The sequence below is a fragment of the Haliaeetus albicilla genome, chromosome 26 (assembly GCF_947461875.1).
Source record: "Haliaeetus albicilla chromosome 26, bHalAlb1.1, whole genome shotgun sequence".
Taxonomy (NCBI): Eukaryota; Metazoa; Chordata; class Aves; order Accipitriformes; family Accipitridae; genus Haliaeetus; species Haliaeetus albicilla.
The window spans coordinates 3,746,196-3,760,387 of NC_091508.1; the positions used below are offsets into that span (position 1 = coordinate 3,746,196).

Sequence of the window (14,192 nt, forward strand, 5' to 3'; positions counted from 1 at the left end):
GGGATTTCCAGAATAGTCTACCGCCTTAAAAATGGCTTAGGACGTTGCTGAAACCACGCGTGAGAGTTACTGCCTCGAGTGTTACAAAGCTGTCGGCAGCAGGGAGTTCTTAATGCACAGGAGAGGACAAAATTGTGTGGAGTGTTTCTGTTCCTGTTGTGCTCTCCCCCTCCATCGTTTTGCAGAGGTCCAGGATCCAGGTGTGGCTTTATGAGCAAGTGAACATGCGGCTAGAAGGCTGCATCATTGTGAGTATCAGGATGTCTTTGGATTGGGTATTTTGTTGGTTGTTCTTCCAATTCATAAAACTGTTTCTTTCTGTCAGGAAAAACTAGCATGGGGGGTGGAAATACCTCGTGCCTCTCCAATTAATAGTCTTAATTGTCCAGCCCACGTCAGCACAGCTCACGATAGCTTGTGGTGTTGTTGCTGAAGTTTAGAGCAGGGCACGTAGCTCAGCAGCGGCTTTTGTTGCTGATTTTTAGGGCTTTGATGAATATAGGAACTTGGTGCTAGACGACGCAGAGGAAATTCGCTCCAAACCAAAATCAAGAAAAGAGCTGGGTATGTCAGTATGTCTGTGTAGGCCGAGCGATGCCTGAAACCTGGCTGCGTGAGCCTTCCCCGTAGCAAGGCTTCAAAGCACGAAACCTGTGAAGAGTGTTGAGTTTGGAGTACAGTGAGCGGATACTGGCTAGGTGTCGGTTCCTGCTGTTTCTTGAGCTGGTGGTTTTGTTGAACGTGAAGGAGAAAGAATCTGCCTCTGCCTGCGACGAGTCTTTGTCTTTCAAATGTGTGTAACAACGGATGGACTGCACTGCACTTTTTCTGCAGCCCGGGTGGCAGGAGGGGTCCAGTCAAACTCCTGCTCAGGAATATGGAAGGCGACAAGCGAAATGCTGAGCTGCTTGGACATTCAAAAGAGCTAGATCTGAGGGGATTTCTCTTGTTCCCCCCATGGCGGTGGATATAGTAAAGTTGCACTGTACAGGTGTGTCTCACTTCCTAGGGAAAAGAAATGGCACCTTCTAGACCGTGAATTCCTCCTGATTTGTGTTGGAATGCCTCTGCTGGGCAAAGCGGTGGTCCTTAATTGCCTTCCATTTAAGAGTTGGCTTGTGCAAACTGCAGAAATCGTGCTTGAAACTTCATTTAATTATCAATGGCATCAGTAACACATCCAGTAATTTCTAGGAGGAGATGCGTAGGAATCTGTATGACACAAGAGTCTGTTTTTGAAGGTGCTAAGGGTGAAAAGTGAATAGTCCCATCAATACTGAGGAAGGGAAGGAAACCTCGCGCTTAACAACTGGTCTTACTCCCGTTGTGGTTGAAGCCCAGCCGGTAACAAAGCACCACGCAGCCGCTTGCTCACTCTCCTCTCCCCCCGCCGCCCCGGGCCACGGTGGGATGAGCAGAAAACATAAGGCAGGCTCGTGGGTGGAGATAAGGAGTGGGAGAGATCACTCGCCCCTTATGGTCACGGGCAAAAGACAGGCTCAACTTGGGGAAGAAACAAAATCAGTTTAGTTTACTGCAAATCCAAACAAGCCAAGGATATTAGGAAGCAAAACCAAACCTGCGACCACCTGCCCCCCACCCCTCCCTCCTTCCCGCCTCAACTCCACTCCCGGGTTTCTCTCCCTCCTCCCCCCGGCGGCGGGGCATGGGGGCTGGGGTCGGTTCCTCACAGGTTGTCTCTGCCCCTCCTTCCTCCTCAGGGGGAGGAGGACTCCGCACTCGGCCCCTGCTCCACCGTGAGGTCCCTCCCACGGGAGACTGTCCTTCAGGAAGGTCTGGTCCTTGCCGCGGGCTGCAGTTCCTCACAAACTTCCCTGGCGTGGGTCCTTTCCGCGGGCCGGTCTTCAGCCACACACGGCTCCAGCGCGGGCTTTCCCATGGAGCCACGGCCATCTTGGGGGGCCTCTGCTCCACCGTTCAGCTCCATGGGCTGCAGGGGCATCAACCTCCTCAGGCGCCCCTCCTCCCCCCCGACCCCGGTATCTGCAGAGCTGTTCCTCTCACATTCCTAATCCCCCTACTCGCTGCAGGTTCCCCTTCTTAAATATTTCATCCCAGAGGCGCTGCCGCTGTCGCTGATTGCGTCGGCCTGGGCCAGAGGCGGGTCCGACTCCGAGCTGAGGGAGCTTCGAGCAGCTTCTCACAGGAGCCACCCCTGCGGCCCCTGCGCTGCTACCAAAACCCCGCCACACAAACCCGTAACAATTCCCTTTGCCAAGCAGTCAAAACCCAGTAACTAACAGGAGAACCCAACTTGCCCTCTCTTTATTTCAGATTTGGGAAAATCCCCTGCCAGAAAAAAAGAAAAATCCTGGAAAATCCGCTAGTGTTTGTGTGAGTAGATGGTTCCAACCTTTTGTCATTAACTCGTAAGAACTATTTCATTCCGTTTTGTCCAAGAGAGTCAGAAATACTTGCACAGAAACGCGCAGCATGGGAATGAAAGGGGTCAGAACCGCTTGAATTTGAGCTTTATCTGGTGTGGTTGCAGGTTTTATGGCATTTAGTATCTTTAGAACAGTAAGAATCACAGTATCTGACTTTGCATCCAAAAAACCTGCTTGTGGCTAGGGAAGATCAGTTTCAGCGCTGGAGGCACCAAAAAATCATCAGCTGTCGAACTGGACCTAAGCCATCTTTTCAAACCTTCCGTGATCTTGCTGCAATGCATGATGATGGATTTATGGATTAGAGAACAGCGTATGATGGCAAACTTGTAGCATTGGCTCTGATGTAAAAAGAGAACAAATTCTTTCCGAAAATCAGTGTAATTCCAAATTCTTGGTATCACGCAGCCATGCCACTTGCAAAGGAAGCATTTCCCTGCCTCTCAAAGCTTGCTGTATCCTCGATCTGCTGTCTCCCTGCTGTTAATTGATTGCAACTCCGCGTGTCCGATTAGGGCTGAGAGTTGCTCTCGCTACGGATATCGTGCACCATGTGCTGTGCACGCTCGTGTGGATAGAAACGTTGATACTGTATGCGTGTACGTAGGTATGCCTGTTTGTGTGCTGACCCCAAAATCACTCGTGTTATAAAGCATCAGCCTTGAAGGCATATTCATCAAACTGTTATGTAGATCTTTTGGGTCTGCCGGTTCCCTCAAAATGAGAGACTTTTTATGCAGTCTGCTGTGGCAAATAGCCCCACATTCTAATTTTTACTATCGCTCTTGCTGACTTTATCATCCCTCGCTCTTGGCGTGTGCATGAACGGGTATGTGTACGTATGTCCAGACAGTATTTAACAGGTCGAGTTGACTAAAACAACTGTAAAGAGTGGAAATTCTGACTGTTCTGCTTCAGCTTTGGACAACTTGGCTTCAGATTCTCATGCAGAGAACGAGATGTGTTAGCAAGAGCTTGTCCTGTGCTTCAGACGACATGCTGGGTGGTTTGCATACGCATCATAGTGCAGCGTTCTCTGTGTAACTTGTGACACCGAGGGCGCTGTCAGCCTAGTGGAGTGCGGTAACCAGCAGGTAAATCATCATCAGCTGTTTGCGGCTGGGGTAAGGCTGACGGATTGACAAGGGGGATGAGAACACGTAGTTCCTGGTGCTCTGCCTTCCTTGTGATCTGACTGTCCTGATACACAGGGGGGGCGTTAAGCATCTTTACTATTTTTGTAAGCGATTAAAGGCACAAAGTAGAGCAGCAAGAGAGACTGCCCAAGTGAAATACTTTGTGCTTTATAACCCGCAAGTACCCACAGGTAGGTGCAATAGTACTCCTCTCGTGCGTTTGTTGGGGTGCAACAAAAAAGTTTTGTTCCCTTCTTGGTCTTTGGTACAGGACACAGGCAGGTCAGCAAGCTGGAAGGTTAGACCAGGGAGTAGGACTGTTTCTTCTTTTTCACTTACTGATACCTTTCTTTAGGGTTACTTTGAAAAAGAAGATTTGACCGCTCAAGCCATCAGGAGACTTTCCGTCCAAGAAAGAGCGAAGCCAGCTCTTGCCAGGACGGGAGGAAGTCCCTGTTGAGAGCGAAGCCTTCGAACCTGAGCTGGTTCTCAGACGGTGTCGATTATGTCCAAGCAAGGGGACGACTGCTACTTCTATTTCTATTCCACCTGTGACAAGGTATGTTTGGGCTTCTTTTGCTTTGGGGTTTCTTGTTGAGTTTTTAGGAGAGGAGGGGGCGGAGGCATCCAGATTTCTGTTAACTTCACAAGCAGTTCGATTCTGCGTCCAGTTCTACTAGCATGGATAATTCTGGAGGCTGTACTGTTTTAATTTCCTCTTTGTGGGTTTCCTTTTGGTTACAGGGAGACAGCTGTTCCTTCCGCCACTGTGCGGCCGCTCTGGGAAATGAGAGAGTGTGCAGGCTGTGGCAGGAGGGTCGCTGTTTCAAGACTACCTGCAGATTCAGACACATGGAAGTCGATGTGAGTGTTTGGCTAAAGATGTGTTCTCCAACTAAATCCCTGAAAGCATTTTTCCTTGCTGTCGGCAGCCTGAATGTGCTTGTACGTGATAGATTTACTTGCTTTCAAAGGATACTGGTTTCCGTTACTTGGAGGGGGGTGGGAGGAAGTTGGGGGAAGAAAGATCAATTTCTTAGGTATATCTCAGCAAGACATTTTTGTATTAGGTGCTGGCGTTGTTCTGACGTCTTGGGGTAGCACAGGGTGGGGAGGGAGAAGATGGGAAGGAAATAAGGCTCTGAAAGATAACTTGAGATAGATTCAAGCTAGGCAGTTTAAGGCATTTTTTTCCCTCTGAATAATCCCAGTATTTTGCACATTGTCTTAGTTTAGCCCACCCTGAACTGATGTGTGCGAGCCCCCGTCTTCTCCAACGGAATGACAGGAAAGCTAGATAATATGTAGTAGTTACAGCGTACGCAAACTTTGTCGATCTGCCCTGCAATGCTTTCAGTGATAGACTGCCCTTTGGAACGATGTTTCCGCACTGCACTGCGATAGCCCTCTCTCTGGCATGACGTGTAACTATGTCTCTTAGCAAGCCTAAGGCGAGTGTTACCATGAGCTTTTCTTTCTGTCTGTCTCCAGAAAAAACGCAGTGAGATCCCTTGCTACTGGGAGAATCAACCAGCTGGCTGTCAAAAATCCAACTGCGCCTTCCGTCACACGAAAGGACGCTATGTTGATGGGCGCTTCTTCCCGCCAAGCAGAAGTGAGTTTCTTGGGTCCTTTTCCTTTAAGCATTAAAGAATTAATTCTGAATATTACTCAGGAGTGGGTACAATGCCGTAGAAGGCATCGAGTAACTGCTCACTGATGAGTGTAGGGAGAAGTGTGCAGTCACAGGCTCTCAGCTAAACGGACTGTAATTCTGGTATTTAATTCTTTCTTTCATGCTCAGCTTCTCTGTGCTTTGTGTGATCTTTGCACTCCAGGTTGCTTTCCCCTCATGTAATCTTTTCTGGAGGGTAGGGTGGCGAGATGAGTGTGTGAAGGGAAGCCGTTGTTCCTAGTGTGTTCGTAGGGGTGGGGAATAGGAAACTCTGAATTCAGCAGCCAGGTGGGTTATCTGCCTTATCTACCGTATCTAGACAGTGAGTGCAAGGTTGGGGTGAAAGTTTTACATGGCCAAATGAGAGATGATCCTCGTCTTCCTCTAGCTACGCTTCCAAGTCCACCTGAGCCTGCAGAAGATGATGTGAAAATGGCTCAGGCGTCACTGCAGCAAAACAGACTTTCTGTGCAGTCGAGTCCCTCTCCGCAGCTGAGGGGGGTGATGAAAGTGGAAAGCTCTGAAAAGGTCCCAAGTCCTACACATCCTCCAGGCAGTTGTAATCAGTGCTGCAGATGATGATGAAGATGGGTACTTTTTACTTACTGAAGGCATTTCTGCTGGAGGTGAATGTATAAATTCACAGAGTACCTGAACTGTGTAGTGTTTAAAGCTACGGACCAGAGTCTGGAGTCTTAAATATTTTTTCCCCGGTATAGCTCTTGCTTATATGAGCCTGTCAAGTCAATATAACTGTTTAAAAAAACCTCCCACAAACAGTTGCTTGTAGTTAAGAATACAAACAGAATATGAACCGTGGACTGAAATGTCATTGTACGTGCTACATAAGCATGAAACTTCTTGTATAATCCCTGCTCCATAACTGAATAGGTTTTATTTTGGACTTTCAGAGCAGCTTTCTGAAGAAGGAGATGAAACTAAAACACCTGTCCAGCAACCGGCAACAGAAGCCTGTAGTGGATCGCGGATAATTTCCACTAGGAAAGGCAGGGCTAATACAAAGCAAGGTATTCTAGCAGCTGTAGTAGGATGGCTTGGAAGGAGAACTTGACGATTAACTCCAAAGCGATATGTTCTAAAACTACGATAGAGCATCGGGTAGCTGGATGGAGTCAGTTATTTCCACGAGCTCATTCCTCTCTAATAATGTATGTCCCTTGGGTCAGACAGGTCAACTCCTCCCTGTTGACTTTTGTAAAACAAAATAGAGCCACAGCGTGGAGTTTAAATGCCTGCAAATGTGTCCTTTCAAACACTGTGGGAAGAAGCCATGTCTAATGACAGAGGAATCTAATATCGTGTAGATGGATTAAAACGCTTAAGACGGTAGGTTTTACTCTGTAGGATGGGAGGAGAGGTGCCAGTTGCTTACCAAAATACCCATCCGTTCTATGGCTTTTTTTACTGGTGGGGAGTGTTGAGAGGGTTTATTTGGAAGACTTTGGAAGGGTTCTGAGCTGTAAGAAGCTTGAGGATGTGTGCTCTTCAACATGTGCCTTTAGGCCTCAGCTTCAGTAACGATTTTCTGTTTTCAGAGGACAACTTAAATTTTGGATTAAAAAGAGTTAAAGAAATCAAATTGGAGAAACTAAAGGAAACAACAAAAAACCAAGGTGGTGAGTTAAGATCCCTTACTTCTGCGTTCTGTTCACCTTCATCTTTTTTTTTTTTTTTTTTTTTTTTTTTAAGCTTCTGATACTACCTGGATAGCTGGCTATGCAATGGTGAATACAATTCTTGGCACGAGAAAGGAAAATTTTGGGGGCTGTTGGGTTCAGACTGGGAGGTGATTGCAGCTGAGAACCGCTTGAGGGACAGACTTCCATGCTTAGTTGCAGGCCTTGAGCTACTTTGGCATGCAATCTGTTTTCTTAAACTCCAACAGCTGATATTCTAGATTGGAATTCCAAGGGCAAATCAGAGGGAAATTGCTCATTTCTCTTATTTACATGCAGTGGTCATTGTATGTTTCACAGTAATGGATAACTAATGTCTTTGGTCTTTGTGATAGTTCTTTTATTTTGGTTGGTTGTTTGTTTTTTTAGTTGTTTTCTTTTTCCCTAAACATCCTCATGTTTTGCTTGCTATGATCAGAAGGTCCTTCAGGAGTTTCTGTTCCTCCGCTCCAATCTCGGGCTATTCCTGTGCCAGAAAAGGAAATTGTACGGACGGTAGTGAGAACTGTGAGTCTGTCTACAAAGCAAGGTAACAGCAAATACTATTGTTTCCACTTCACGGCTCCTCAACCAAAAGGTCAAGTAATAATTAAGATAATTCAGACAGGTTAGCCTGCTGGTGCTGCCTTTTCTAATTAAAACCATGCTTTTATGCTTCAAGGCCCTGGTTTGATTGGAAATATTTGGCATTTGTAGGTGCTCAGGTTGTTGTGTTGCAATAAAAGATCCAGAAGTGGGTTTTATCAGCCTGACGTTAAGCCGTAGCTCATCATGTATTACACCACCTTACAGACTCTCCAGTGTGCTTAATTGGACTCTCATGTTCCTGAAGTTGAGTGAGATTTGTGAATGAGCTAATGTGTCGACAGCACGTGGCAGAAGTAGCAGTTGGGTTAAGTGCAGTAGCAGCAGAGAGAGAGGCTAATGTCAATATGAGTGTCAGTATGCAAAAAAGGGGATAAGTGGAAAAAGCGGGCAGTAATGAAAGGGCAGACCTATAGAAGATGGTATTATACAAGTAGGCAATTTTTGAAGCGTTGACGAGGCTGACGGTGGCACTTGCGGACAGTAGCGTGATAGGAGTCTGTGTATAAGTGGTGGTGTTCAGATCTGCACAAATTCCTTTGAAAGGCAAAAAACGTGTGGCACTACTGCTACGCGTAGTCACTCGTTTCTGTGGTTTGGCTACCAGAAGAGTGCCTTTTGCTGGGACGGGGACTAGAAGGACAATGCTCTTAGTGGCTACTGGTTTCTGTGCAGTGAAGAGATTAGTCTTTGTTTTAGGGGAGGAGCCTGTGATTCAAGTGAATCTTGGCGAGAGGATGGGAAAACGGAAAGCCTCCATAGGGAAGAACTTTTTGTGAGCCGTTGTTCGGGTGCCCTCATCTAAACGTGACTGTGTTTAAGGGTAATTTTGCTGCGTGCAGGAGGAAAATCCATTTTGGCAGAGATGTGTATTGGCGGCAGGCAGAAGTGGCAAATTTGGTTAGCAGCTGAAAGGCAAATCTAAGAAAAGATCCCTGGAAGCATTGAAGTTTGTGGCTGACTGTTCTAAAATCCTCCTGCAGAGAAACGTTCTTCAAGTATTGCTTGTTTTCTCTCTTTCTGAAGCTGGTAAAAGTGTCCTTCCGTTAAAGCGCAACCTTGCTGACAGGCTGGGGAAGAAGATAGAGGTTCTGGAGAATGCTGACAACGCACCAAAGAGAGGTACGGCTACTAAGCAGACATCTGGATTTGATGCACAGATTTCCTGCTTAGGTTTGCTGTTTGTCCTTTCTTCTAGTGGTTCTTTTTGTGTGTTGGTTGAGGGCTCAAGGTAGCTCTGAATCCCAGTGAAGTGATGGCTCTCATTGTGAAACGTGAGCACCAAATGGAGATTTATGCAGTCTGCCGAACTTTTTCTGTTCTCTCTTGTAGTTCAAGTCCCCAGGTCTCTGAAGGAGAGGCTAGGACTGCCCTCTGAACAGAGCCGTACAGAGACAGGTACGAACTGGCTATTAAGTATGCCTTCCCCTTTTGTCTTTCCATGAACTTCCATACAGCCCTAAAATTAGTTTAAAAAGCCTGCCTGATTCCTCTTGCTTGAGTGCTGAAGCTGTCCTGTTTAGCCACTGTCAGAGATCTGGCTCTAGAGGGGGGGTGTACTGTCCACTCGTGCCTCATCAAGGTTTCCGCTTGAAAACTGCTGTGAACCCTCAGAAGCTGCAGTATGCTTACGCACAAGTAGGACAGAAGCACTGCCAGGAGCAGGAGTTTGAGATGCGAACAGAGAGACAACGGTCTGAGAAAGTAACAAAATAAAATAAACTAATGCTGTTTGTGTCGCCACTCTCTCCGGATAGCACTAGTTTTCAAAATACAAGTGGCTTAAAGGAGGAGAATACCGTGCAGAATGGTGCTGTCCTAAGATGCATTCTTGGGATCACGCAAACCTAGTTTTCCTTAGTACTGTGACAGATTTTGGAGACTTTAAATATTGCTGGACTCTCCTTAAATGTTGGTGCTTCTCTTTCTTTTTGATGATGACAGAGAAGGCTGCTAAGCCAGCAGGAGAGATCCATGTGAAAACACTGGAGGAAATTCGACTTGAGAGCACTAATCGGAGACGAGGAGAACCCCAAGTGAAACCCCAGACTGAAGGACGTTGTAAAACAGAAGATCCCAGCTTGGGGGCAAGACCTTCCCCTGCAGTTCACGTCAAAACTTTCTCAGGCTCCCTGGCTGAAAAAAACCACAAGCGATTGGAACGAGAGAAGCAAAAAACAAAAGAGTTTCCTACCAAGACAAAAGTTGAGAGCAAACCCAAGAAGCAGAGCACACTTGCTCCGTCTGTGCTCAGCCAAGCGCGCCCGGCAGAGCCGGCACGTAAAGCCAAGCCAGCAGGAGAAGTGCGTGTTAAAACCTTGGAAGAAATCAAGCGGGAGAAAGCTCTGCGGGTGCAGCAGAGTGGAGGAAAAGTGCCAGCTCCACCAGCACAACCTGAACCTGCCCCGACAGGGAGGAGGTTGTTACGGATCACAAAGCTAATAGGTAATAAGGTGATTTGATACCTGCCCTGGTGAAGCGCTTCCCCTGTTGAGCAAATTCAGTTTGCTGAGGTTTTGCTTTGCTTTTTCCTTCTGCATATCGTAGAGGGTAGAAGAGTTTAAGGCTACAAAGTCAGAAGGCAAGGAAGTGCCAGAATATGCAACCATATTCTTTTCCATGAATCGCGTGATAGCTTTCTGTATTTCCCACTGGAAAATTCTTCCACTGAGGAGCTTTGTAGCCTAGTTTCTTGCTTCTGTTTTTTCTGCCATCCGCTTGTGGTATGGGATCTTCCCTGGGCTGAATCCAGGCTTACCTTCCTCTTTGGCATATGCATTGTTTAACTCAGTTATTGATGTATCTATGTTTGCAAAGCATGTATCAACTTCTTAATGTGAGGGCTAGTTTTTGTCAAAATTGGCAGAGCGCTAAAGATACCGTTTGGATTATATAAGCCATGTAAAAAGAGAATAGTGCGATTGAGGGAAAGAGAGCTGGAACGGTGCAGGGCTTGCTTACTGTAGCCTTTCCCTCTGTCCCATTATTAGACATGAGGAAATAGACAGAACAAGGAAACAGAGGTAGCCAGGTTTCTTTATTTCTGCTGTTGACAAACTGATGATCTTCTTTTTTTTTTTTTTTTTTTGCTTGTTTTGAAGCACCTGGAAGAGAAGAAAAGATGATAGTGGAATTGAGCAAGCCTTTTCCCAAAGCTGTCTCTGCAGCTGCAGAGGTGAGTCCTTTGTGAAGACATACATCTATCTATTCATACAGTTTTTGATACATTTTGTTATGTTTTGTTTGTAACTGGCTGCATGCTCCCAGTTTGAGTGTGTTCCTACCTTTCCGCATTTGGTAAGCGCTGCAGTGCTGTCGCAAGTCCTGTCACTACTTTGAATAGCATTTCCAGACAACGTGTTAAACCCCAAGCTTTGAATTAATCTTATTATACCTGACAGTGAATAAGAAACCCTATTAGCACCAGATAAAATCTGCGAGGTTAATGTTTTTCTTCTCCGTGACTTTATCTGTGAGACTGGAAGAAGGAGATCTTAAAATCCTGGGCTAAGAACTTTAATAGAAAAGGCTGGAGGTTTGTATTAGAGGAAATCAGTCTGTCAGGGAATGCTGTCTTGGGGGAGCTTGTATGGCTTCCTGTTGCTGAAAAAGAATGTACTAGATTACAGCTAGAGTCTTCTGCTCTGTTGAAGAAGCTTGCTGTGTTGGGAATTGTAGGCTTTTGAAACTATTTCCACAGCAAAGCATGGATCTTGTTACAGGTTACAGGCAACGTTTTATGGGGAAAAATGTCAGATCTGAATGGTATTAACATGCTCTGTTCCACACGGAGCTATTTCAGAGGGATTGCTACTGAGATTTTCTGAATGAAATCTCCATAGATTTTTGTCCCCTTAGTCCTCTTCTTTTGCTTCCTTCCAGCCCTCTGATCAGAGTGCAACTAATTCTAAAGTTCAAGTGAAGAGCCTTGAAGAGATAATGTGGGAGAAGCGGCAACTGAAGCAACGCCAAGAAGAGAAGCTTCAGAAGGAAGCAGCTGCTGTGCCATCTCCTACTGAACAGGCAATCAAGGATAAAACTGCAGCATCAGGGAGTCCTGAATCCAGTGTGGTTTCAGGGTCAGCTTATCAGCTTCCAAAGAGGATATTGGTGAAATCTCCGGGAGATGGGGTTGAAAGCCCCGGAAAGGGTGCTGCCGTATCACCAGGGGAACGGGCAGCTCAACTTCTGGAATGGTTAGCTGAAAGTAAGTGTTGACTGTATGTTAAAGAGTTACTTTAGGTCATGCTTTGAAAGAAAGGCAGAGGGTGACAATTTTCACGTTGTAACTCTGGCTCCTTTTTGTAATATCTTTGCTCCTTCTTATGGCTTGTTGGTAAACAGAGTTTACGGTGTGGAAAATACTGCCGAGAGTCTGGGAAATGGCAGTGGAATTGTGCTGGCTAAATACATTTAACTAGAAGGGTTGTGGCGCTGTTAAGAGAACCTGTTTGTTTGTCGTTTTTTTTTCCTGAGGCAGAGCAAGACTGCATCAGTTCTCTCTTCCTTTTACTCTAGCCAGACGGAAGGGGTGCCTGAAGCCTTTGGATGGGAAAGCCACCTCTCCCACAAAGCAGCCACTGAAACGTAAGGCAGCCGAGAGTCATCCGTCTGCCGTGGCGGCTGTGAAGCCACCGAGTGCCACTGGTGGCGACGGGAAGGAGCCTTCAGCTAAAAAAGCAGCTGTGGTAAGGAGAGCGGCTGAGGCAGTAGTGGGTCCCTAGTAAAATTTATGCCCAAGTTGTAGCCTCCTCTTGGAGAAAAGATGAAAGACTGAAATGTTCTACGGGTCTCCGTTCCCTTTTAAATCCAGAAGCGGTCGCCAGGACGCTTGTAGTACCTTTCTGCTTTTTACGAGGTGAATGGCAGTGTTTACATAATGCTCCGCTACGTCCCTTAATGCTGCGTTCTTCAAAAAGACCCAAGGTCGTTAGTAAACTTTAAGGGAACGCTAACTTTTCTTCAGGTGTGCCCTGGCTCTGTATTTTGGTTAAGGCTCAGCAATGCCAGAGGAGAAGCAGCGGAGGAAGAATCTGCAAAGCAGTCTTTGACCTGTGTATCCTAAAAACCATCTTGCTTCTTCCTAGGCTGTTGTTCCGGCTTTGCCAGAGGGCAGCCTCCTCTCCATACGCGGGAGAGGAAAACCCCAAACCAGGTAACAACCACAACTTGTTCTTTTTCTTGATCAGTGTGCCTTTCACGTGAAACTAAGTTGGTTTGGTTTTTTTTTCCCACACGTGGAAAAATTAGAGTTTTGAGATACTTCATGCCAAAATCCAGCAGAGAAAAAATTCGTCTGAAATAATAAGTTTCTAGCAGCTGGCTGGACTGCTTATCTAGATTCTTGCCTGAAAACGCTGCAAGTTGGTACAGCTTTTCAGTGGCTTCTTGGGTTTTCCGAACGCCTGCAGAGGTTGACTTGGTAACCTTTTTGCAGTCAAATTAGTAAAGGTGGCAAAGTGTCTCTGGCGACAAAAACGGAACCTTCTTTGCCAGACCCCAGATGCTGTGTCTTCGCGGATAAATCCCCAAAGTGCAAAATGTACCTGCTGATACATTGGACTGTAGAAGCAGCCCCAGGTTAATTGAATAAAAATCCCTGCATAAGGCTGAGGGGTAGGAGGGATTAACTACCATTTTAAGAGCTGGTTTGCAGAAAACATCTCTCTGCTTAAGGAATGTCATACACTGATTTGCTCTCTTTCTTGTTCTTCTCAGTCCTGAACTGCACATTGGAAGCCAGGCAGACTCTGTGGCACCATCAGAGGTCTCAAGCTCGACATCAGCTTCCTCACAAATAGCCGTAAAGAAACGCCGGTTGAGCTTCTCAGGGGCCTGGAAAGCCCCCTTCTCTGTGGAAGACGACTTTGAGAAGTTCCTTTGGGAAATCTCAGGAGGCAAACAGGAAGACAAAATTGACATGGACCCAGAGAATGATGAGGATGACTTCTTCATGGAAATTGGTGAACTGATCGACGGCTGAAAATAAAGACAGAAATAAATTGAAACTGATTATTTTGTTGGATACCCAGAGGTGATTCTTTTCCTAGCTGAGGCTTTGCAAGGAGTCTTAAAGCACAGGTGAACTGGTAGACATTGGGAGTATCTGCACGCAGTTGTCCTAAACTTCCCTGCTGGTCAGACATGCGGTCTGAATTTGTGACCCTGCAGAAGACAGCTGAGACTGGGGTCTCTTGTGTACCCTGCCACCAGGGATCGTTTTCCCTAGCAGCTACCTTTTGAATCATTTTCTTAAATTTTTGAAGAACTTGAGTCTCTTCTCTTCCTACGAGGATTTGTGAAGGTGGGGCGGCCCTCAGGCATTTGCTGCTGGCAGAGGAAAAATCGGTTGTCGGAGTGGATTGTCAATACTTTCTCTTTGGAAGAAAACACTTGCGTGCTTTGATAATCCACTGTGCTGTCTTCGTTCCTAGAGGAAAGGTCTGAAACCAAAACTGAGCAAAGTGCTGTTCCGGCTCCAGAAGGGTCACCCAGCCCCAAGCTGCCGACGCTTTATCCTGCCGAAGGACTTTCTCCCGCTGAGACTTCTGCCAGCATGGGTCGGTCGGTCGTGGACTTTGGGAGAGAGGAAGAGCGCGCGAGAGCCCGGCGAGGAAGGCTTCCCCCTCGCTGCTTCCCTCCTCCTGCTCTGTCGTCAGCCTTCCCTGTCCCCGGCCTAGGCTCTGTCCGC

At 46.6% G+C, this 14,192-nt stretch overlaps 1 protein-coding gene across 1 annotated transcript; it reads left to right on the plus strand.

The window, feature by feature from the left end:
• Window positions 1-4,049: 4,049 nt before the first annotated feature.
• LOC138682153 (zinc finger CCCH domain-containing protein 11A-like) lies at window positions 4,050-12,660 on the plus strand. Its single transcript, XM_069771890.1, has 13 exons — window positions 4,050-4,103; window positions 4,289-4,408; window positions 5,036-5,159; window positions 6,776-6,856; window positions 7,335-7,445; window positions 8,201-8,255; window positions 8,520-8,623; window positions 8,834-8,899; window positions 9,446-9,946; window positions 10,603-10,676; window positions 11,384-11,708; window positions 12,020-12,189; window positions 12,589-12,660. The coding sequence occupies exons 1-13, from the start codon at window positions 4,050-4,052 to the stop codon at window positions 12,658-12,660; spliced, it is 1,857 nt and encodes a 618-aa protein (XP_069627991.1).
• The last annotated feature ends 1,532 nt before the right edge of the window (window positions 12,661-14,192 follow it).

Excerpts from the sequence above, each read along its gene's own strand:
- LOC138682153 (XM_069771890.1), top strand. The coding sequence starts at position 4,050 with ATGTCCAAGCAAGGGGACGACTGCTACTTCTATTTCTATTCCACCTGT. Across the intron at positions 4,409-5,035 it reads TCAGACACATGGAAGTCGAT|AAAAAACGCAGTGAGATCCC; the intron begins GTGAGTGTTTGG and ends GTCTGTCTCCAG. Across the intron at positions 6,857-7,334 it reads AACAACAAAAAACCAAGGTG|AAGGTCCTTCAGGAGTTTCT; the intron begins GTGAGTTAAGAT and ends TGCTATGATCAG.